The sequence below is a fragment of the Alosa sapidissima genome, chromosome 24, assembly GCF_018492685.1.
Source record: "Alosa sapidissima isolate fAloSap1 chromosome 24, fAloSap1.pri, whole genome shotgun sequence".
NCBI classification, from domain to species: domain Eukaryota; kingdom Metazoa; phylum Chordata; class Actinopteri; order Clupeiformes; family Clupeidae; genus Alosa; species Alosa sapidissima.
The window spans coordinates 4,788,459-4,805,921 of NC_055980.1; the positions used below are offsets into that span (position 1 = coordinate 4,788,459).

Below are 17,463 nucleotides of genomic sequence, written 5' to 3' on the forward strand. Positions count from 1 at the left end.
CAGTTATCTGTAAGTCAAGGAAATGTATTTTGTCACAACTATGTTCCATAATGAAGCGCAAAGATGGATGAGTACCATTGATGTGATCATTAAACTTCAACAATTGATCTTCAGAACCCATGAATATTACCAAAATGTCATCAATAAAACGCTTAAAAAACAGGATATTATCCTTAAATGGGTTGTTATTGAAAACATACCGGTCTTCCCACAAACCCATAAATAAATTGGCATAATTAGGGGCAAATGGAGAACCCATGCTTGTTCCTTGGGTCTGTAAAAAGTATTTATTATTAAACATGAAATAGTTGGACTTATCGTTAAGTAAGACTTTGAAAAGTTGAAAACTTGGGAGAGGCCTGACAAAATACACAACATGCTTATTTCCACTGGGCTTGTACTCACCCTGAAGACAAAACACTCTCCTGTCCCAAAGAAGCTGAGCTTATTCCCCCCTCTCTTGCGCTCCTCCCAGTCAGTGGACAGAAAGGCTCCACACACCTGTAAAAAAGAGCCAGTGGCCAAGCGGTCAACTCAGATAGAAACTCTTGAACTAGAAACAACTGCTTGAAGCCTTGGCCATGAGAGACATCACAACTTCAGAATGTTTTTGGGGTTTTTTAGCACCAAACACCTGAGGCTTGTTTTGTCTCAAATTAGTTATCACTCTCCCTCACAGGTCAGTCAGGTCATCTCTCCACAGGACATGACTAGACAGAAACCTATCTGAAAGATGAAGTTTCCACGGAGGCAGACCTCTCAAGACCAAAGGTCGGCATTTAATGACTCAATCACGGGCCTGCACGACAACAGGCCATAACTGAATTAGGCTCCAACCCTCTCGGGTGGACTGGTATGTAGGGCAGAGCCAAAACAGAACCGCTTTCAAAGACGGAGCCTCTCTGACTAGACGGAGGCCAGGACACACACACAAACAAGATGCCAGCAGAGGGATCAGGCCAAAGGGAGGATGCCCAGGAGTGGAGTGCTAGAGCTAGATCCTCTGCCAGACTCAACATTAGCTCCGTGTACATCCAAAGTTTTAATGCGCATAGAAAAGCTTGAAATTCACATGAAAGTTGCAAAAAAACTAAAATACTAAAAAACTAAAATAAAGATAACTCTGCAGCTATAACGATATGAGCGTGCACACTGACCAACGATAAGGAAAGTCTATCCTAGTGCTGATGAATGTGACGTCTAAAATTTGATGGATTCTGATTGGCTGTCAGCTTTTTATTGTTCTGAAAGCGATCCCAGATGATATTGTTTTTCCATGTTGTTATTGTTATAGTTTATATGTGGATGTTGTCATTCATATTAGTTAGAATGAGACTTTTTTTTGGCATTATCTTTTTAGTTCTATCATTCTCGGTGTGTCATTACATCATACATTACATTTCATTACAAATGTTCCCTAATAATAATCTGGAAATGTATTGAACATATTCTGCTAAACCTCTGAATATGTTTTATGCATTTCATTACAAAACATACTGCAAACAAAATAACTACTGTTTTATGGTACATAATATAAACATATTTCTGTCTTGCTCAGCTGCTCAGTTGAACGTGTGTGTGTGTGTGTGTGTGTGTGTGTGTGTGGCTCAGCTGGAGGTGCTGTGGTGGAGAGTGACTCCTCACCTCTCCATCTGTGGTGCGCAGCAGGAGCAGGGTGGGCTCATGGCCTTCACAGTGGGAGTAGAACCTGCACAGCACACATCACACCGATACTTAAGACATCGATACTTAGGATCACTAAAACACACCCACATATACACACGCTCGTGCACACATGCAAATACACACACATGTACACGCACACACAGAAACACGCACACGAACACACATACACACAGAAACACACACAGAAACACGCGCGCACACACACGCGCACACACACACGCACACACACGCGCGCACACACACACACACGCGCACACACACCAATCTTGGTCTAGTGTGATCATTTAGATAACTGTTAATCTCTATTAGGATTAGCCCCTAAGTGTATGTTCTTATGTGAAGCTTAGTTCCAGTTTACAGCAGAGGGAAGCACATGAGGGAGGCATAAACACCCTCCTCCTAAAAAGCAACAATGTGAGAGTACAGTGTATGTTGTTCTATTAATCATTCAACTCATTCTTATCATTAACACTAAGATTAGTCTTTTTATTCAATCGTTGGGGGTTATTTTAATGAATACTTTGATGATGTGATTGGGACACAACAGGACTGATGACTGTGGTGGCCTGTAGAGCTCAACGCACTGCAACATAAGCCAAACAAAACACAAGCAACCAAACAAAACACAAGCAAATTAAGAAAACATCTTCATTAACCTGAAAACACATGCAGTGCATTAGAAAACGCTCAGCGTGAGTAACACTCATGAGGTTCTCGTAATTTGCTATTGTTTCGTCTATTTGCGGGTGTTTTCTTAAGTTGCTCTCAGGGTCGTCGTAGATGATCATTCTGATTATAGAGACGAGAACTGATAAATGGGGGATATTGAAGAAAGGGACACCATGGACTGTAGACTCACACAAGAAAATCACGCCACTTTGAAATGGTGGGAAAACAAAATGTCTGCCAGTCTGGTTAAGGAAGACAGAACAACAGTGGCATGTCTTTAAAAAACATCTGTTCACACACCCTGACCTGAATCTGAACTTTATAACCCACTGTAAACCCATTGTGTGTGTGTGTGTGTGTGTGTGTGTGTGTGTGTGTGTGTGTGTGAATAACTAAATAATACAACTGAACTGGCTGAAGTACACTGAGGCTATGTCCACATTATATTAGATACATATCTTTCACACAAGCTTACTGTACGTCACAGACCACTTGGAGGTGCAAACAATATCGGAGTTTTGGTTGATTTGACCACCAGTTAACTTCGAAACAGGCACTTTACTTTAAATAAACAATAGCAATACATATAGTAGTGATTAACGTCAAGACTGGAGTAAGTCAACATTTGCCATTTCCGATACGTTTAGTGTTCTAAAGATGTCAAATAGCTTGTTATAGTTACCAGAATGATAGCCAAGGATAACACATGGATGGCTCTAAAAACAATGCCTTCATTATACAAATGAACATGATAAAATACTTTTATCACCCTTGAGCCAGCCCCTTTATAAGTGATCTCAATGGCGATGCAGCATTTGTTTGAACCTCCAACAGCATAGCATACCTGGTTACCTCCTGGTTACCTCCCAAAAACGCCCAAAAATGCCCATATGTTGGTCAAAACATGTGTGTCGGATTCTTTCACGTTTGTAACAATTCGCCTCTCGTCCACATTCGACCACTGTATCAGTGTCTCCGAGCGGAGTACCACAGCAGCGCCACAGCCGCGTCGGACGAATGTGGACAGTGTGTCAGTAGTGTGTTGCCGAGCCATCTGAAAAGAGATGACGTACAAGCCCACGTTCCCTTCCCTGATTCGTTGTGCTCGTTTCACGTTCAAGTAGTATGAAACATATTTATTCATTTGACAGCCTACGGCAACAGATCAAAGCCTATGCAACTTAAAGACGCTGTGTATACAGTTATGATATAGGCTACTGTAACTGTGTAACAAATAAATCCCTGTTGATCATTACAAGCACTGTAATGTTCTATAATGTCTATCACATGAGGTAGGCCATTTTATTTGTTCGCTGTTTGTGTAATTCCACTACCATAGTGATCAATAGGCTACTCGTGTAAAGAAGCAATCAACACAAAGAAAAAAAGTCGATTTTGTTGTTGCATGTGAACATATACAACGCCTAACCTAAAAAAAACTCATGTGAAAAGGATATGGTCATGATGATATAACCTACTGCTGGAAACAGTGGCTGTGGACATATAGCCCTAAGCGCCTATGATAATAAAAGAGTGGGAGCAATAACTTCGGAAAATCGCGATCAACCCAATTATCCTACAGATTATAATACTATGCAATAACCTAGCTGTCCAGGGTACAGTGTAGCCTAGCTACTGCCACAGCTCTGCACGGTCCAACTGCAAAACCAAACAGAAGTCGCAGCACCGAAAACACGGTTGTGCAATCGGTTTAAGAAGATGTAGGCTAACCTATGAACAACGGGACTAAACACACATGCATCTACACATAGCATATCCTTGGAATCTCTGAGAGGCTAACTTTAAACATAATTATTCATTATTATAAACCGGATCTGACCTGAAAATCCGGATCAAAACTAATGCGGCCTAGTGTAGATGTAGCCTGTAGCTTCATGAAAACTAATGTTGTGTACAGGCTAGACTTAGAGATAATATTCAGTAAACGAGTGTAAACAGCTCCAGAGAGCAGGTGACTCCTCCAACACACTAATTCACGCATTCAGGTCCGGTATGCAGTGAAGCTCGACTACACTGTGACATCCCTGCCCTGGCAGCCTCTCTGCTCAATGCATCAAGGCCACTAACTCTTACCCCACCACAGCTGGCACATCTGCATGATGTGGAGATGGCTTTTCAGTGGGGTGTGTTGTACTTTATGGAGAGCTTGTGTGCAATGTGTCTGTAGCATGTGAGAGGTGCACTGCGTAGGGACCTGTTGAGGCTGCAGCCGTGCGTGGAGGTGGTGAACAGCAGCTCCGGCTGGCACAGAGCAAAGCGCTCGGGGATCCACGACCAGATATCCCTCATCTCCTTAGCGCTGACGATCTCCGAGGAGAAGTTGTCTGCGTCCACTGCTAGCTGCACATTACGCCTGCGAGAGAGAGAGAGAGAGAGAGAGAGAGAGAGAGAGAGAGAGAGAGAGAGAGAGAGAGAGAGAGAAAAGAAAGAAAGAGAGAGAGAGAGCGCAAGGCAGAGGGAGGAAAGAGAAGAGAGAGAGTGTGCGGAAGTTGAGAGGGCAGGGAAGGAAGGGGGCATACATGGTACGAGTGGGGAAATTGGGGAAGGCATGGAGAAGAAGAAAGAGGTCAGAAAACACAAGGGCAGAGAGAGAAACAACCCAGTTAAACATGAGACCTATGTTTATCTCCTGTGTCTATCCATCTATCTATCTATCTATCTATCTGCTCTGAGAGAGCAGCAGCACCTACCTCCTGCCAGAGCAGAGCAGCGCAGCACAGCATGCAGGAGCAGACAGATGAGTGCAGGATGGGAAACAGGAGGGTGGAAAAGAAGTGATGGAGAAATAATGAGACACCAAACGGCTGTGAAGTGAGACTAGATATCACAAATCCGATCGCAATCACCAAATCTGTCAGAAAGAGGTGTATTTCCCCTAATGGTGCAGCCCTATGTTTGTGTAATTAGCAGTGTAATTAGCTAATCACAAAGGCTACAACTACTCGTGCAGCTCACAACTCTGTCCCAATGGTTAATCTAATGGTTAATGGTCACATCTATGATTGTTATATTTATATCAAAATCCTCTTTGTGTGACAGACAGTGAAGCATTGCTGCACCATTAGGGGAAATACACCTCTTTCTGACAGATTTGGTGATTGCGATCAGATTTGTGATACAGCACAGCACTCGTGTACAGAACAGAAACACACACACAGAAACCGAAACACACACACACACACATACATACACACACACACACACACAATGTTCTCTAACAACCCAAGTATACACCATAAGAAAACAGGAAGGATGAAAGAATGCAAGCAAAAGTGTGCAAAAGTGATTTACGCAATAAACCAGCTAAATTCAACTCAACAACTTCAATGAATGTCTCGAATAATGTATGGATTAATCCGCTGTATTTGAGAATCTGATTAATTGAACTGCAAAATTAAATGTTCAAACTGTTATTATCATACTTCAGTTATGTATGCAATATAGCCTATGGTGTACAGTTGATATGTTATCCATAGCTCCAAGTACCGTCTCTGTTTGACCGTGATGCCCTTCTGCTGCAGGGACTTCTCATTGGTGAGCTGCAGCAGTGTGATCTCTTTGCGGCTGAACAGGCGGATGGAGAAGGCCTTCTCCATCAGCTTGTCCGGGGTGATGCTGGAGCCGATGCCCTTGACGAAGGCCTGGATCTCAGCCCTGATGACGGACGACTCCTGCTGAGGCGGGGGCTGCTTGCCGGGGCCTGCCGACGCCGTCTTCTGCTTCCGATAGAACTTGAGCAGGGCCAGCGCCACGCGGTACAGCACCTTGTAGCCTTCCACCAGGTAGACGTCCAGCACGCGTGCCGCATGGGCGAAGGGCAGGTCGCCCAGCACCCAGCGCTGCCAGTCCGAGTACACCTCCAGGACGTCAGTGGCCATGGCCAGCACCAGCTTGTGCGCCGCCGGGCAGTACTTGTGCGCCAGGTCGCCGAAGGTCATGCAGGACGACTCGTAGGCCAGGAAGGTCTGATCCATGAGGCGGCGGCCCGGCTCGTTGCAGGACAGCATGCGGCTGACCGCCTCGAAGCAGCGCGCCTCGTCCGGGCTGAAGTGCAGCAGCAGCGCCACCACGGCGGGCAGCGCCGGGCAGTGGGAGATGTCGGGGAACTGCGACGCCACGCAGGAGATGACCGCGTGCACTGCGCCCACCCCCTCCGCCCTCAGGCAGTAGCGCGGCACCGACGAGCCGTCCACAAAGTCCGGGAGCGGGAGCGACGAGGCCTGCTGCTTCCCCTTGCCATCGCCCATCAGGTCACGGTACACCTCGGCGTCCGGCGTGACCGTGCGGCAGGGGATGGCGCGCACCAGCTGCTGGTAGACCAGCGCCCGCTGCTTGTGGCTCTTGGCCCAGACACCCGAGCGCGCCTGCATCTTCATCTCCTTAACTTCCCCTTTCACAGGACTGGCGCTGGCTGCAGCTGCCCCCTCGCCCATCTGGGTCCAGTCCACGTACCGGCCATAGTCCTCCTCCGCCATGATCAGGGCCTTATGTCACCAGGGCTAACAGATATGAAGCCGGACCGTTGCGAGATTGCAGCCACTCAGCAGGTGAAAGAGGAGAGAGAGAAACAACAGCTAGCCACCCATAGTATCACTGGAGAGAGCAGGGGGATGAAGAGCACATAAACGTTAGACACATGGTGTAGAAATGCTTCAAGTATTACATCAGATGCCATCTCCATGTCACCAGATTATTCAGAGGACATTCCAGCACATTCCAAAGAAGGTACCTGGACTTTGCTAAGTGACTCTGACTGGAAACATGTTCTATGGTGAAATGAAACTAATATAGCCAAGAAACACTCCACGTGGATTTTCCGTAAGAAGGCTGAATATACTGACACACGTCTGTGACGCACCAAAACATATGTCCAGATCAACACACAAATGGCTTGCTGTCATTTGAGTCCCCTGATCTAAACTCAGTCAGGGTCACAAAAACAATGAGGTGAGCTAAAGAGGAGAATGCACAAGAGAGGATCACGGAATCTGGACAATGCAGATAGATTCTGTATAGAGCAGAGGTTTTCAACTGATTGTGAACCAGGGACCACCATTCTGACTAATTGCGCAACCCCAGGACCACCACTGAATAAAAATACTGATTCCACATTGAAACTACATTACTGAATCCATGGTCACGGACCACTACCAAAGTCCTCATGGACCACAAGTGGGCTGCGGACCACTGGTTGAAAACACCTGGTATAGAGGAATGCTCTGAAATCCCCTACATTGCATTTTTGTACAACCATTTTACGCATATTTATGGTGTGGCAATAATTGTGAAGGGCTCTGTGTTTCAATGACTAAATAACAGCCATATTCAAATTAGATATAAGATTAAAAATTAAAATATAAATGCCACCAGAGCACAATTCAACAACCTGGTTAGTTATTTCATATTATCGATGTGTGTCTTCATTGGCGGTAGCTGTTCTCTCTCTCTCTCTCTGTGTGTGTGTATTGTAAGGGACCCTATGAGTGCATGCAAAACAACGTGCATTAGTGTGTTTATGTGTGTGCCGTGTCTATCGGCACAGCAAATGCTTGTGACAAGCTGGCTACAGTAAAACAGCATTAGGCAATTATACTAATTAGATTTTTTACTGACAGGAAATGACCCCCCCTCCCATCCCCCCCCCCCCCCCCCCCCCTCTCACAAAGGGACACAAAGGTTCACCATTATAAAACTAATTCTGAAGCGCCTAAGAACTGTTACAGGGGACCTTTAGCTTTGGGACATACTATTTCAGGAATTTATACTATATTCTAGTTAGGATTCTGACGAACACAACTTCCACCATTAACCGACATTGTGCCATATGTGCACAACCACAGACACAACTGACACAGGAAATGAAATGATGTTACCGTGCCATGTAACTTCCTGACTTACCCTGTATCTAATCTCTATTAGAGATGATCATTTACCCTGACTCCATCCTCACGGGGCAACTGAGAAGACCCCAGCCTCTTACCGAGGGGGCGGTGGTTTGCCTGTCATAGGACTCGCTGCGCTCCTTTCCCAAAACAAGGAACTTCCCGCCTGATTCATCCACCAGTGACATCAACTTTGCAATAAGCCCTCAACAAAAGTCAATAGATTTCATGGACTGAAATACTTTACAGAAAGCATGATTTATCTGCAATTTACACTTGCATGACACGTATGTGTTTAGCCAGAGATATTAGGTTAGCTGTAACAATAATGCTGTACAACACGTAGCTAGCAAGTCTGGGTTGTGCAACCTAACGTAAGGTAGGTACAAACAGAATGTTTGACAGATGAGCACGGTTTACCAAAACACATTATGGTATGACTGCAAAACCATAATGAATAGCTAGCTTACTGTCTAGCTATTCCTAGAGTAGGTTAGCTAACTGCTATTTGACAACATGTAGCCAGAGTTTACAGCTTTAGCCTGACAAGTACTGACTTATCGTTTTTATTACTATAGCTTGCCTGTTAAGGCAACGACACCACTGACGTGACAGCGACTGGGTGGGTTGGGACTGTCTATCGGTGAGAGGTCTGTCGGTCGTTACGCTTCAGCAGCAATGAATGGGGCTGGGCTGACTACACCTGATAGTCGAGACAGTCATTGTAAACCGAACTGTGCTATCCTTTCGTTCCATTACCATACAAATAACCAGAGGCTGATCACATTCGTGGATAGAGGCTTGCGCGAATAGCTTAAGCCCGTGACAGATATAGCTCCTCCGTTAGCAAGCTAGCCAGCTGGTTCACTGGCTACTTCGGTTAGTGGCTGGCAAAACTGTAACGTTACGACAGCTTTCCTGATAATGCAAACAAACACGACAAAAAAGTAGCCTTCAAATGTCACTCTACATATTTCCATGCGTGTCTCAGCGTGTGAATCACAGCATGCTTCTCTGCACGTCGGTACCAAGGAAAGTGGTCTTACCTGGTCAGATTTCTTCAAGCTGGAGCTCACGTTAGGGTCATTGGAGCATGCGCAATGAGGTCATACGATCGTGGAATGATGTGCCATATGTGCGCGTGAGGCGTTCCCATCTGGCGGAGCGAAGAACGCTGTAGCCTACTGAGTCTGTCTTTTGCGATAAGCTGACGAATTTTCAAATTCAATGGACTCTGAAAAATTAAACAAATGATGCCATCCTAAAACTCGGTGATTAAATAACGTTGCAACAAAACATGACAATATCAATCTGGACAAAATATTATCGCACAGATTATAGGTCCATGATCCAAAATGCACGAAATGACAGGGTCAATGGGACTGTCACCTGACAAAGGTTGTTTACTCCTTCGTACTCCTGTAAACATCTTCACAGTGCAACTCTCAGAGGAAGTTCCCATAGCAACACTTACAACGTTCAGCTTTGTCCCGACGGAAAGCGCGCCATACACGATCAGACACATGATATTCATTAGAGCTAATTCAATTTTATCTTGCTTTACTTAGCCCTATCCACAGCACGATGCGAACGCGCGTCCGTTTTTTTTTCAGGCCTGCTTTGTCCATTTGGTGCTGTAAATTCTTTTATATTGGAAAACACCAACTGGTCCAAAATGCAAAGTTAATAGCTAGGCTACAGTTAAAATTTAGCCCTAGATGACTGAAGTAGATGAATGAAGACAAAGAGGAAAAGAGAAGTGTATTCTGGAGAGTGGTCGCTGGTAAGTGTCAATCTGAGGGAAAGCGGAGGACAGAGATCTTATGGATTCAAAGGTAGCCTACCTCTGAGGCTATTCATGGGTTTCAGCAAGTACCTTTCCGCAGGTGTATAAAATTAGATTATGCAGACGGCATGGTGCTTGAATTAGTACACCTCTGGAAAGGGACCTGATGAAACCCATGAATACAGCCAGCTTGGTACAGGCTAATCTATCAAATCCTTGTTCCTTGACATAAGCATCAATCGCAATGCAAACACATCTAATATGTGCACACTGCACAGCCCCAACCCTTACAAAAAATAACTGCAGTTTTTGTGAAGTACAGTTATACTGCAATTTTTCAGTGCACTGCAATAATATTTTCATGTCCAAAATATTTAATTTCTGCAGTAAAGTAGGCTACAGTAGTATAGTACAATGCGGTTTTTACATGTCCAAAATATTGCATTTCCTGCATAAGAAAGGCAAATAACATCCTTTGACACTAAAGTAGTGCAGTTATTTTCTGTAAGGGAGGGAATCAAGTGTAGGCTAGGCCTAAAAACTAGCTCCAGTGTGTAGCCTAGTAGGCTATGTCACAGTCATGCAAACAGGTCTTTGTCAGTAACAAATGTATTCCCCTGGTACTTTCGATTGATAAGAGTCATTAATCACACATATTTTGACATGCTTGAGCAGATGCTACAGGATACTCTGTGGTAGGTCCAGAATTTTTAACTCAGTCACTGTCGTTGGCTGATTATAATCAACTGCTTCCCATAGGACAAATCTATTTATCATTTTCAGAGAAAAAGAAATGATCAGCTAGTTGTTGAATAACTAGCCCTAAAGTGTGTGTGTGTGTGTGTGCGCGCTGGGAAAGAAAGTTACTGAGAGATTTTATTGCTGGTCGTTCTGTCTTGAGGAAAAGGAACTTTGTACATCAGAGCCACATGAGGGTCACAAGACATTACAGATTTAGTCATCCACAGATTTATTGGAGAGATCTGGTTATTAGATGCAGTAACTCAACAATATGCTCTCCGCATAGTTCTGAAATACCCAGCATTCTAGGGTGCCTCCCAATGGTCTGCTACAGTAGAGCAGGTACAGTAGAAAGCCGAGGCTATGTGGCCATATTTTACATGAGACTGAAGAGCACAGCTCAAGAGGAATAAAATGGCAAATATTTTGAAGATTTTCTTCAAATGTCTTCTATTTGTGTGTGTGTGTGTGTGTGTGTGTGTGTGTTATGTTAAGATGTTAAGTTAATATGCAGTCATATTTTGATCAATTTAAATGAAATAGTTCATCTGTGCAGCTGTCTTGCAGAGATTGCACGATGGTGTTTTAAGCCCCCAACGTTGTCTTCCAGGCAGCACTGCATGGAAGGCACAAGGGTTAGGCAAGGGTTTAGGGTTAAGGATAGGGTTAGGTGCCTTGAAGTGGACGGTCACAGAGCTGCCTTGAAGTCGACGGTGGGGGCTTATAACACCATCGAGCGCAGATTTGTTTCTACCTCTGTGCCTCTCTCGTCTGGCCAGCAGATGGCACTAGAGATATTTAGTTTTGTAAAGGCCTGGAACCAAAATAGATTGAGACTGGATTTGGTACTATAGTATAACAGTATCTTGTAGTTATTGAAGGAGCACTGCTAGCCAATGGCCAGTATAGGGGATGTGTGTATATATTAGATTCAACATATGTGCCAGAAAGTATATAGCTTTTTTACACAATATAATGTATTGTATTTTTTGCTGTACATGGTAACAACAGACTCAAGAACTTGGTGTGTGTGCGTACGTGTGTGTGTTTCTGTCCAAAACACGGCATATGTTGAAGCCTGGCTAAAACTAGTTTTTGACAACAAAATAATAAGCGTTTTCCTGTGCTTGTGTATCTCAATGTCACTTTTCTATACACACAGCGCATTCACACACACACACACACACACACACACACACACACACACACACACACACACACACACACACACACACACACACACACTTGCACACACAAACAGGTACACATGCAGGCAATCACACAATTCTGCCTGCTCTCTCTCTCTCTCTCACTCACACACACACACACACACACACACACACACACACACACACTCCATATACTTTTTGGCACAAGTGTGATTTAAAGCTATTTACATAAAAAGGGTAATGTAGCTGTAGTTTAATTCATGTGATCATTTTGTTTTATGGGGTGCAATAAATTCAATGACTGCTTAAATGACTCCACTACTACCACTCTCAGCATTGCCTGTGTGTGCCGTAAAAGCACATGACATCATGCCCTGCAACACAATCTTCTGCTGGAACACCTGAGCCACCTGAATAGCGCGTGTGTGGGTGTGCCACAGGGAGGTCCACTGGTTGTTCAAGCAATAATGGTCTTTATTGGAGGTCCAGAAACCATGTGGCTGGTGAAGGATTGAAGGAGAGGTGTGTGTGTGTGTGTGTAAGAGAGAGAGAGAGTGAGTGATTGAGAGAGAGAGAGAGAGAGAATAATAATAAGGTTAGGCTGTATAGTATACAGACATACAGAAATATTTATAGAAATCAGTCAGTGTTTCTGCATGTGTTTGTGTGCAGTGATGTGTCTGACAGTGTGTTTTATGTTGATATTTGTGTCTGTCTGTATGTGTGTGTGTGTGTGTGTGTGTCGTGTGTATGCTGGTAGAGTTTTTGATGATGAGTCTCATGCAGCATAAGCTGTGGCTGCTAGGGATCATAGAGAAATGAACTAAAGGCTTGTTTCTGTGTCTGTGCGTTGGCCTATAGTCGTCACTGCCTCATCTAGTGTCATCTGTGATCTTCTCTCTCTGCCACACACACACACACACACACACACACACACACATACAAACACACATGCAAACACACACACAAAGACCCTGATCTGGCCTTACCCTCATATTACCTCACACGCCATAAAACCTTGTGCTATTACCCATGAGGCCTTTCACCCTGCGCTCTGCTGCTCTGCGTGTTTTCACAGGCTTCCTCTCTCCATCACACATCTCCCTCTTTTTTTACTCCTCTCTGTCCCTCGTTCTTTACAAGCTTGTTTTACACGCACCGTGTGTTTGGCTTGGCTCAGCCCAGACAGGTGGGGGTAAAACCAGGTGAGGGGGAACAACAGTGAAGGAGAGAAAAAGAAAGGGAGGGAGGGAGGGAGAGAGAGAGCAGTGTTACTCCACACATAGACTATAGTAGTGGTTTAGAAACCTGTTTCTCAAGGCCCCTTCGGCCAAAAATATTTGTATTCCCGCCTGTGCTTAATGAGGTTCAGGTGGCTGTTAATAGCCTGGAATCGTATGTGACAGGTTGGACGCACAGGAGGCTGGAATGTATAAACATCGGATGGGAGGGCTCGGCGAAGACCGTCCAAATTCACCGGGCCAAGAAGCGAGGCTGTTCAGGTTCTGGTGAAAAATGAGTCCGACGCGCAGTGAAGAAGGTGGCAAGACCCGGCCAGTTTAGTGACTGATGAAATAACCTATTGACACGGGAGCCAAAGTGAACTTGGGCCTGTAGCCCAAAGGCCTGTGTCTGCACTCACAGAGAACACCTGGTGAAGGACACACGCCATTCAAACATTGGGATACATTAGGATACAAGTTGGGAGTTTTTTGTACAACTGACTATCATGAATCATCATAGTAGAACATTTTGAAAAGGCACTTTGCAGGCTCATAAACACACACACGCATGCACTCACACACACACACACACACACACACACAAACAGGGAGTGTGAGAGAGAAAGCATTCTATTCTCCTTAAATAAATACCATCTCCGACACCTCACTGTTGCAGAAATGTTTATGTAAAGGAGATGAATGGAGAGATTAGGAGAGGAGAGGAGAGGAGAGGAGAGGGGGATGGGGAGAGGAGAGGGGGATAGGGAGAGGAGAGGAGAGGGGGATGGGTTGCGAGGGAAGAGAGGAGGCGGCAGCTATATCCCATTGCGTAGCTAACTTATCAGTGTTATTTCTTAGCGCGTGTGCGTGCTTTTAGTAGAATTACAGTTCTAACCTCTGGTGTCATCTGTGGGTCAAACCTCTACCACAGTAGGCAGTATTTTTCTTTGATTTTTTTTAACTGTTTAAGGGGTTCTTTTCACTATTCACTTGTATCACCCTAACATCTGAACTGCTACATTTTTAATTTCAAAGAACTTATGAAGAACACTGAAGGAGTGAGTTCTCTATAACCAGCCCACTCAGGGTCCAGCTGCTGGTCTTTCCTGAGTGAATCTAAAGAGCTGCTCAAGTGGATATAAAGAGCTGCTTTAACCTGGAAGGCTAAACGTCTTCTGTCATCTCCCTATTAGTATAAGCAGCAGACAAGCCTCTAATCCTGTAACCACATCCTGCTCTATGCTGCCCAATGTGTTAATGGGACTTCCAATCACAGTGATACAATGGAAAAGCCAACGTGAAGAAACAGATGAAGTGAAGAAAGAGCGTCCCAATCCCTTTTCCCCTCTGCTCTTCCTGCCACTGTGACTCATTCATTATTTTCTGGATATGAGAGAGACACTGACTTGAAAGGCAGATTGAGACAGTACTATAGACAGTAGAGGCGAGTGAGAGTAAGGGCGAGGGACAAATGATGATCATGAACATGTGTGGCGGATTCACCAAACTTAACCGGAAAAATGTTGTCTGCAAATGAGTGCTCCCAGATTCCAATTGGACATTGTGGCACCCTGCACTAACATGATTGCACCTATAGGGGTCAGTAGTGTGTTTTGTTGTTGACCTGTGCACAAACTATATGACATTACTTTTCTCTGTGTGTGTGTGTGTGTGTGTGTGTGTGTGTGTGAGTGAGTGAGCGTGGTTACACAAACTAAACAGCTGCATCCATTCATCGCCTTTTGTGGCATGCCAGCATCACATATAACAACCTCCCCTGTATGCGATGTGTATTTTTGTGCACGTTGTGTGTTATTTGTGCACGTGTGTATGTGTACACATCCAGACAAACAACCCCATACCTCGAACTAATAAAATAACAACACACACACACACACACGTATACACACCCATTATAATGACATCATTTGGAATGTTTCCATTGAAGTATAAAACTAAGAAACAATCCATCCCATCCCAGACATAAATTCAAAATCTCTCACACACACACACACACACACACACAGAGAGAGAGAAATAGGGGGTGGGAGACAGAGGACAGTAGCTTGCTATCTTTTCGACGAGTGATAGTGGCACACCCAGCTGTGTGTGTGTTACCACGGTGATGACTACCATGCGCACAGGTGCACTAGCAGCTGAAGGCGCAAGAATATGACTGAGAGACAGAGAGAGGGAATGTGTGGGTGGGGGTGTGTGTTTTTGCTGGAGAGAATTGCTGTGTTTGTGTGTATGTGTGTGTGTGTGTGTGTGTGTGTAAGACAAGACAGATGGGGCAGGTGTGTGTGTGTATGTGTGACAGGAGAGCGTGGGAGAAAAATGTAGGGGTAATGATGAGACTATGGTCAAAAAGACACACACACACACACACATACACACACACGCACATACACACAGAGGAGACTTATAATCTCTGTTCCATGTGAACTGACTTTTTTACGAAGACACAAGCCACACGATCAGCTGTACCTGTAAATCCAACTTCAAAAGTGGGCATGTGAATCCCTTCCAGATCCTGCCAGCCGGCTCCCTCTCTCAGACACAGTGCTGGAGCCTCATGGGAATGCTGGAGCTGTATGGGAATGTGTTTGGAATCACAGGGAAGACGGACAATGCACAGTGACACCAACTGCTAACAGTACAATATCATTACAGTATAATTCAGTTTATTCCCAGATCGCATGAATGGTCTTTTGCTTGTTGCATATTAACTTTGAATTCTCCATACCTTTATTTAGCGACTTGGAATGGCATTTTTATGCCGCTATTCTAAATCAAAATGTTTAAATTACCTACAGTTTTTTATTCTATTTTAAGCTTTGAAGTGCATATGTGTGTGTAAGTATGTGCATTCATGATGATGAAGGTGCATGTGTGTGTGTGTGTGTGTGTGTGTGTGTGTGTGTGTCTGTGTGAGTGTGTGTGTGTGTGAGTGTAAGGGAGGTTTGTCACTCAGCAGCCGTTGATAATGAGCACAAAGGGGGCTTTGGTGTGGGCCGCTCCCATCGGCAGCAACAGAGGGGGGGGGGGGGGGGTTTGGGGAAGAGGGGCAGGAGGAGAGGGGGACAGCAGAGAAGAGGTAGAAGGGGGGAACGAGGGGAAAAGGGGAGAGAGGGGGAGGAGGTGGAGAAGTGGATGATGAAATTCTCATCTGAAGCGATCACAACCCCCTCCTACCCTCACGCTCCTCCCTGAAAATGAAGGCCCCCATTGCTCCACTTGTGCCTGTCAATTTAGCAGCTCATTAGAGCAAATGCATCCTTCCATCAGGCTGCTGACTGACGTATCAGGAGGTGAATAAACTGGCATTATGATGGAGGGATGAAGCAGAGGTAGAGGTAGAGGGCAGGAGGGGTGTGGGGGGTAATTTGGGGACAGCAGGAGTGATGACAACTCTGTAACAGTAGGGGAGAAGAACAGGAGACGCATTAGTGAGACAGAGTGGCTATGAAGCTATGGACAAGACTGGCACCAGCAAGCATGGTGTGAAATAATAGCAGAGAGATGAAGAGGAGAGAAGAACAAAAGAGGAAGAGAGGGTGTAGAGAGAGAGGTTCTACTGGGTTGGTTCTGGTAGGAGGCGAAGCATGCGCCACAGTCACAGTTGTCTCAGTGCAGCCTCCGCCGCAACCCCCTCCACTCCATCTCTCAACAACACACACACACACACACACACACACACACACACACACACACACACACACGTACACACACACACACGTACACACACTCACACACACTCACACAGAAAATACCAAGGTGTTGGGTTTAAGTGTGGGTTTGTGTTAGTTAGTTGTGAGAAAAATGGGAGAAGAAATGAACCTTGACCTCACAATGACTCCAGCTAATTGAATCATAGGGGTAATGAAATGGCTGTGTGCGTGTGTGTGTGTGTCTGTGTGTGTCTGTGTGTGTACGAGACTGTCTGTGAGAGAGTTTGAAAGGAGAATGTACATATATGGATGTGCAAGTCTGTATGTCCCATGCGAGAATAGCAGGGCATGTGTGTGTGAGTGTATGTTTTTGTCAGTGTATGTGTACCCATTTAGTGTGTTTCATTGTGTGTGAGAGTGTGTGTGCGTGCGTGCGTGTTTGTGTGTGTGTGTGAGAGTGTGTGTGCGTGTGTGTATGTGTGTGTGTGTGTGTGTGTTGGCAGGGTCTTTTCTTACCCTGGCAAAACATCGGTCTCTTTTCCCAGCGAAACAAAACGAGCGTCAAAAAATCGATTTCATGCTGGAGAGCCCGAGTAGGAGGAAGGAATGGTGATC

General features: G+C 45.0%; 1 protein-coding gene and 1 long non-coding RNA gene across 2 annotated transcripts in view; one reads left to right on the forward strand and one right to left on the reverse strand.

Moving 5' to 3' along the window:
• tbc1d24 (TBC1 domain family, member 24) overlaps positions 1–9,492 on the reverse strand; it is a 14,105-nt gene extending 4,613 nt beyond the window's left edge. Inside the window, exons 1-5 of the mRNA XM_042083221.1 lie at positions 9,305–9,492; positions 5,863–6,969; positions 4,571–4,729; positions 1,645–1,708; positions 406–501 (exon numbers count right to left, since the gene is read on the reverse strand). Coding sequence (XP_041939155.1) covers positions 406–501; positions 1,645–1,708; positions 4,571–4,729; positions 5,863–6,851 — 1,308 coding nt within the window. The 5' untranslated portion in view covers positions 6,852–6,969; positions 9,305–9,492. The remainder of the gene's footprint in view (positions 1–405; positions 502–1,644; positions 1,709–4,570; positions 4,730–5,862; positions 6,970–9,304) is intronic.
• Positions 1–13,800, forward strand: part of LOC121700337 — a 25,629-nt gene extending 11,829 nt beyond the window's left edge. The window contains exon 3 of the long non-coding RNA XR_006027195.1: positions 13,790–13,800. This is a non-coding gene — a long non-coding RNA (uncharacterized LOC121700337). The remainder of the gene's footprint in view (positions 1–13,789) is intronic.
• The last annotated feature ends 3,663 nt before the right edge of the window (positions 13,801–17,463 follow it).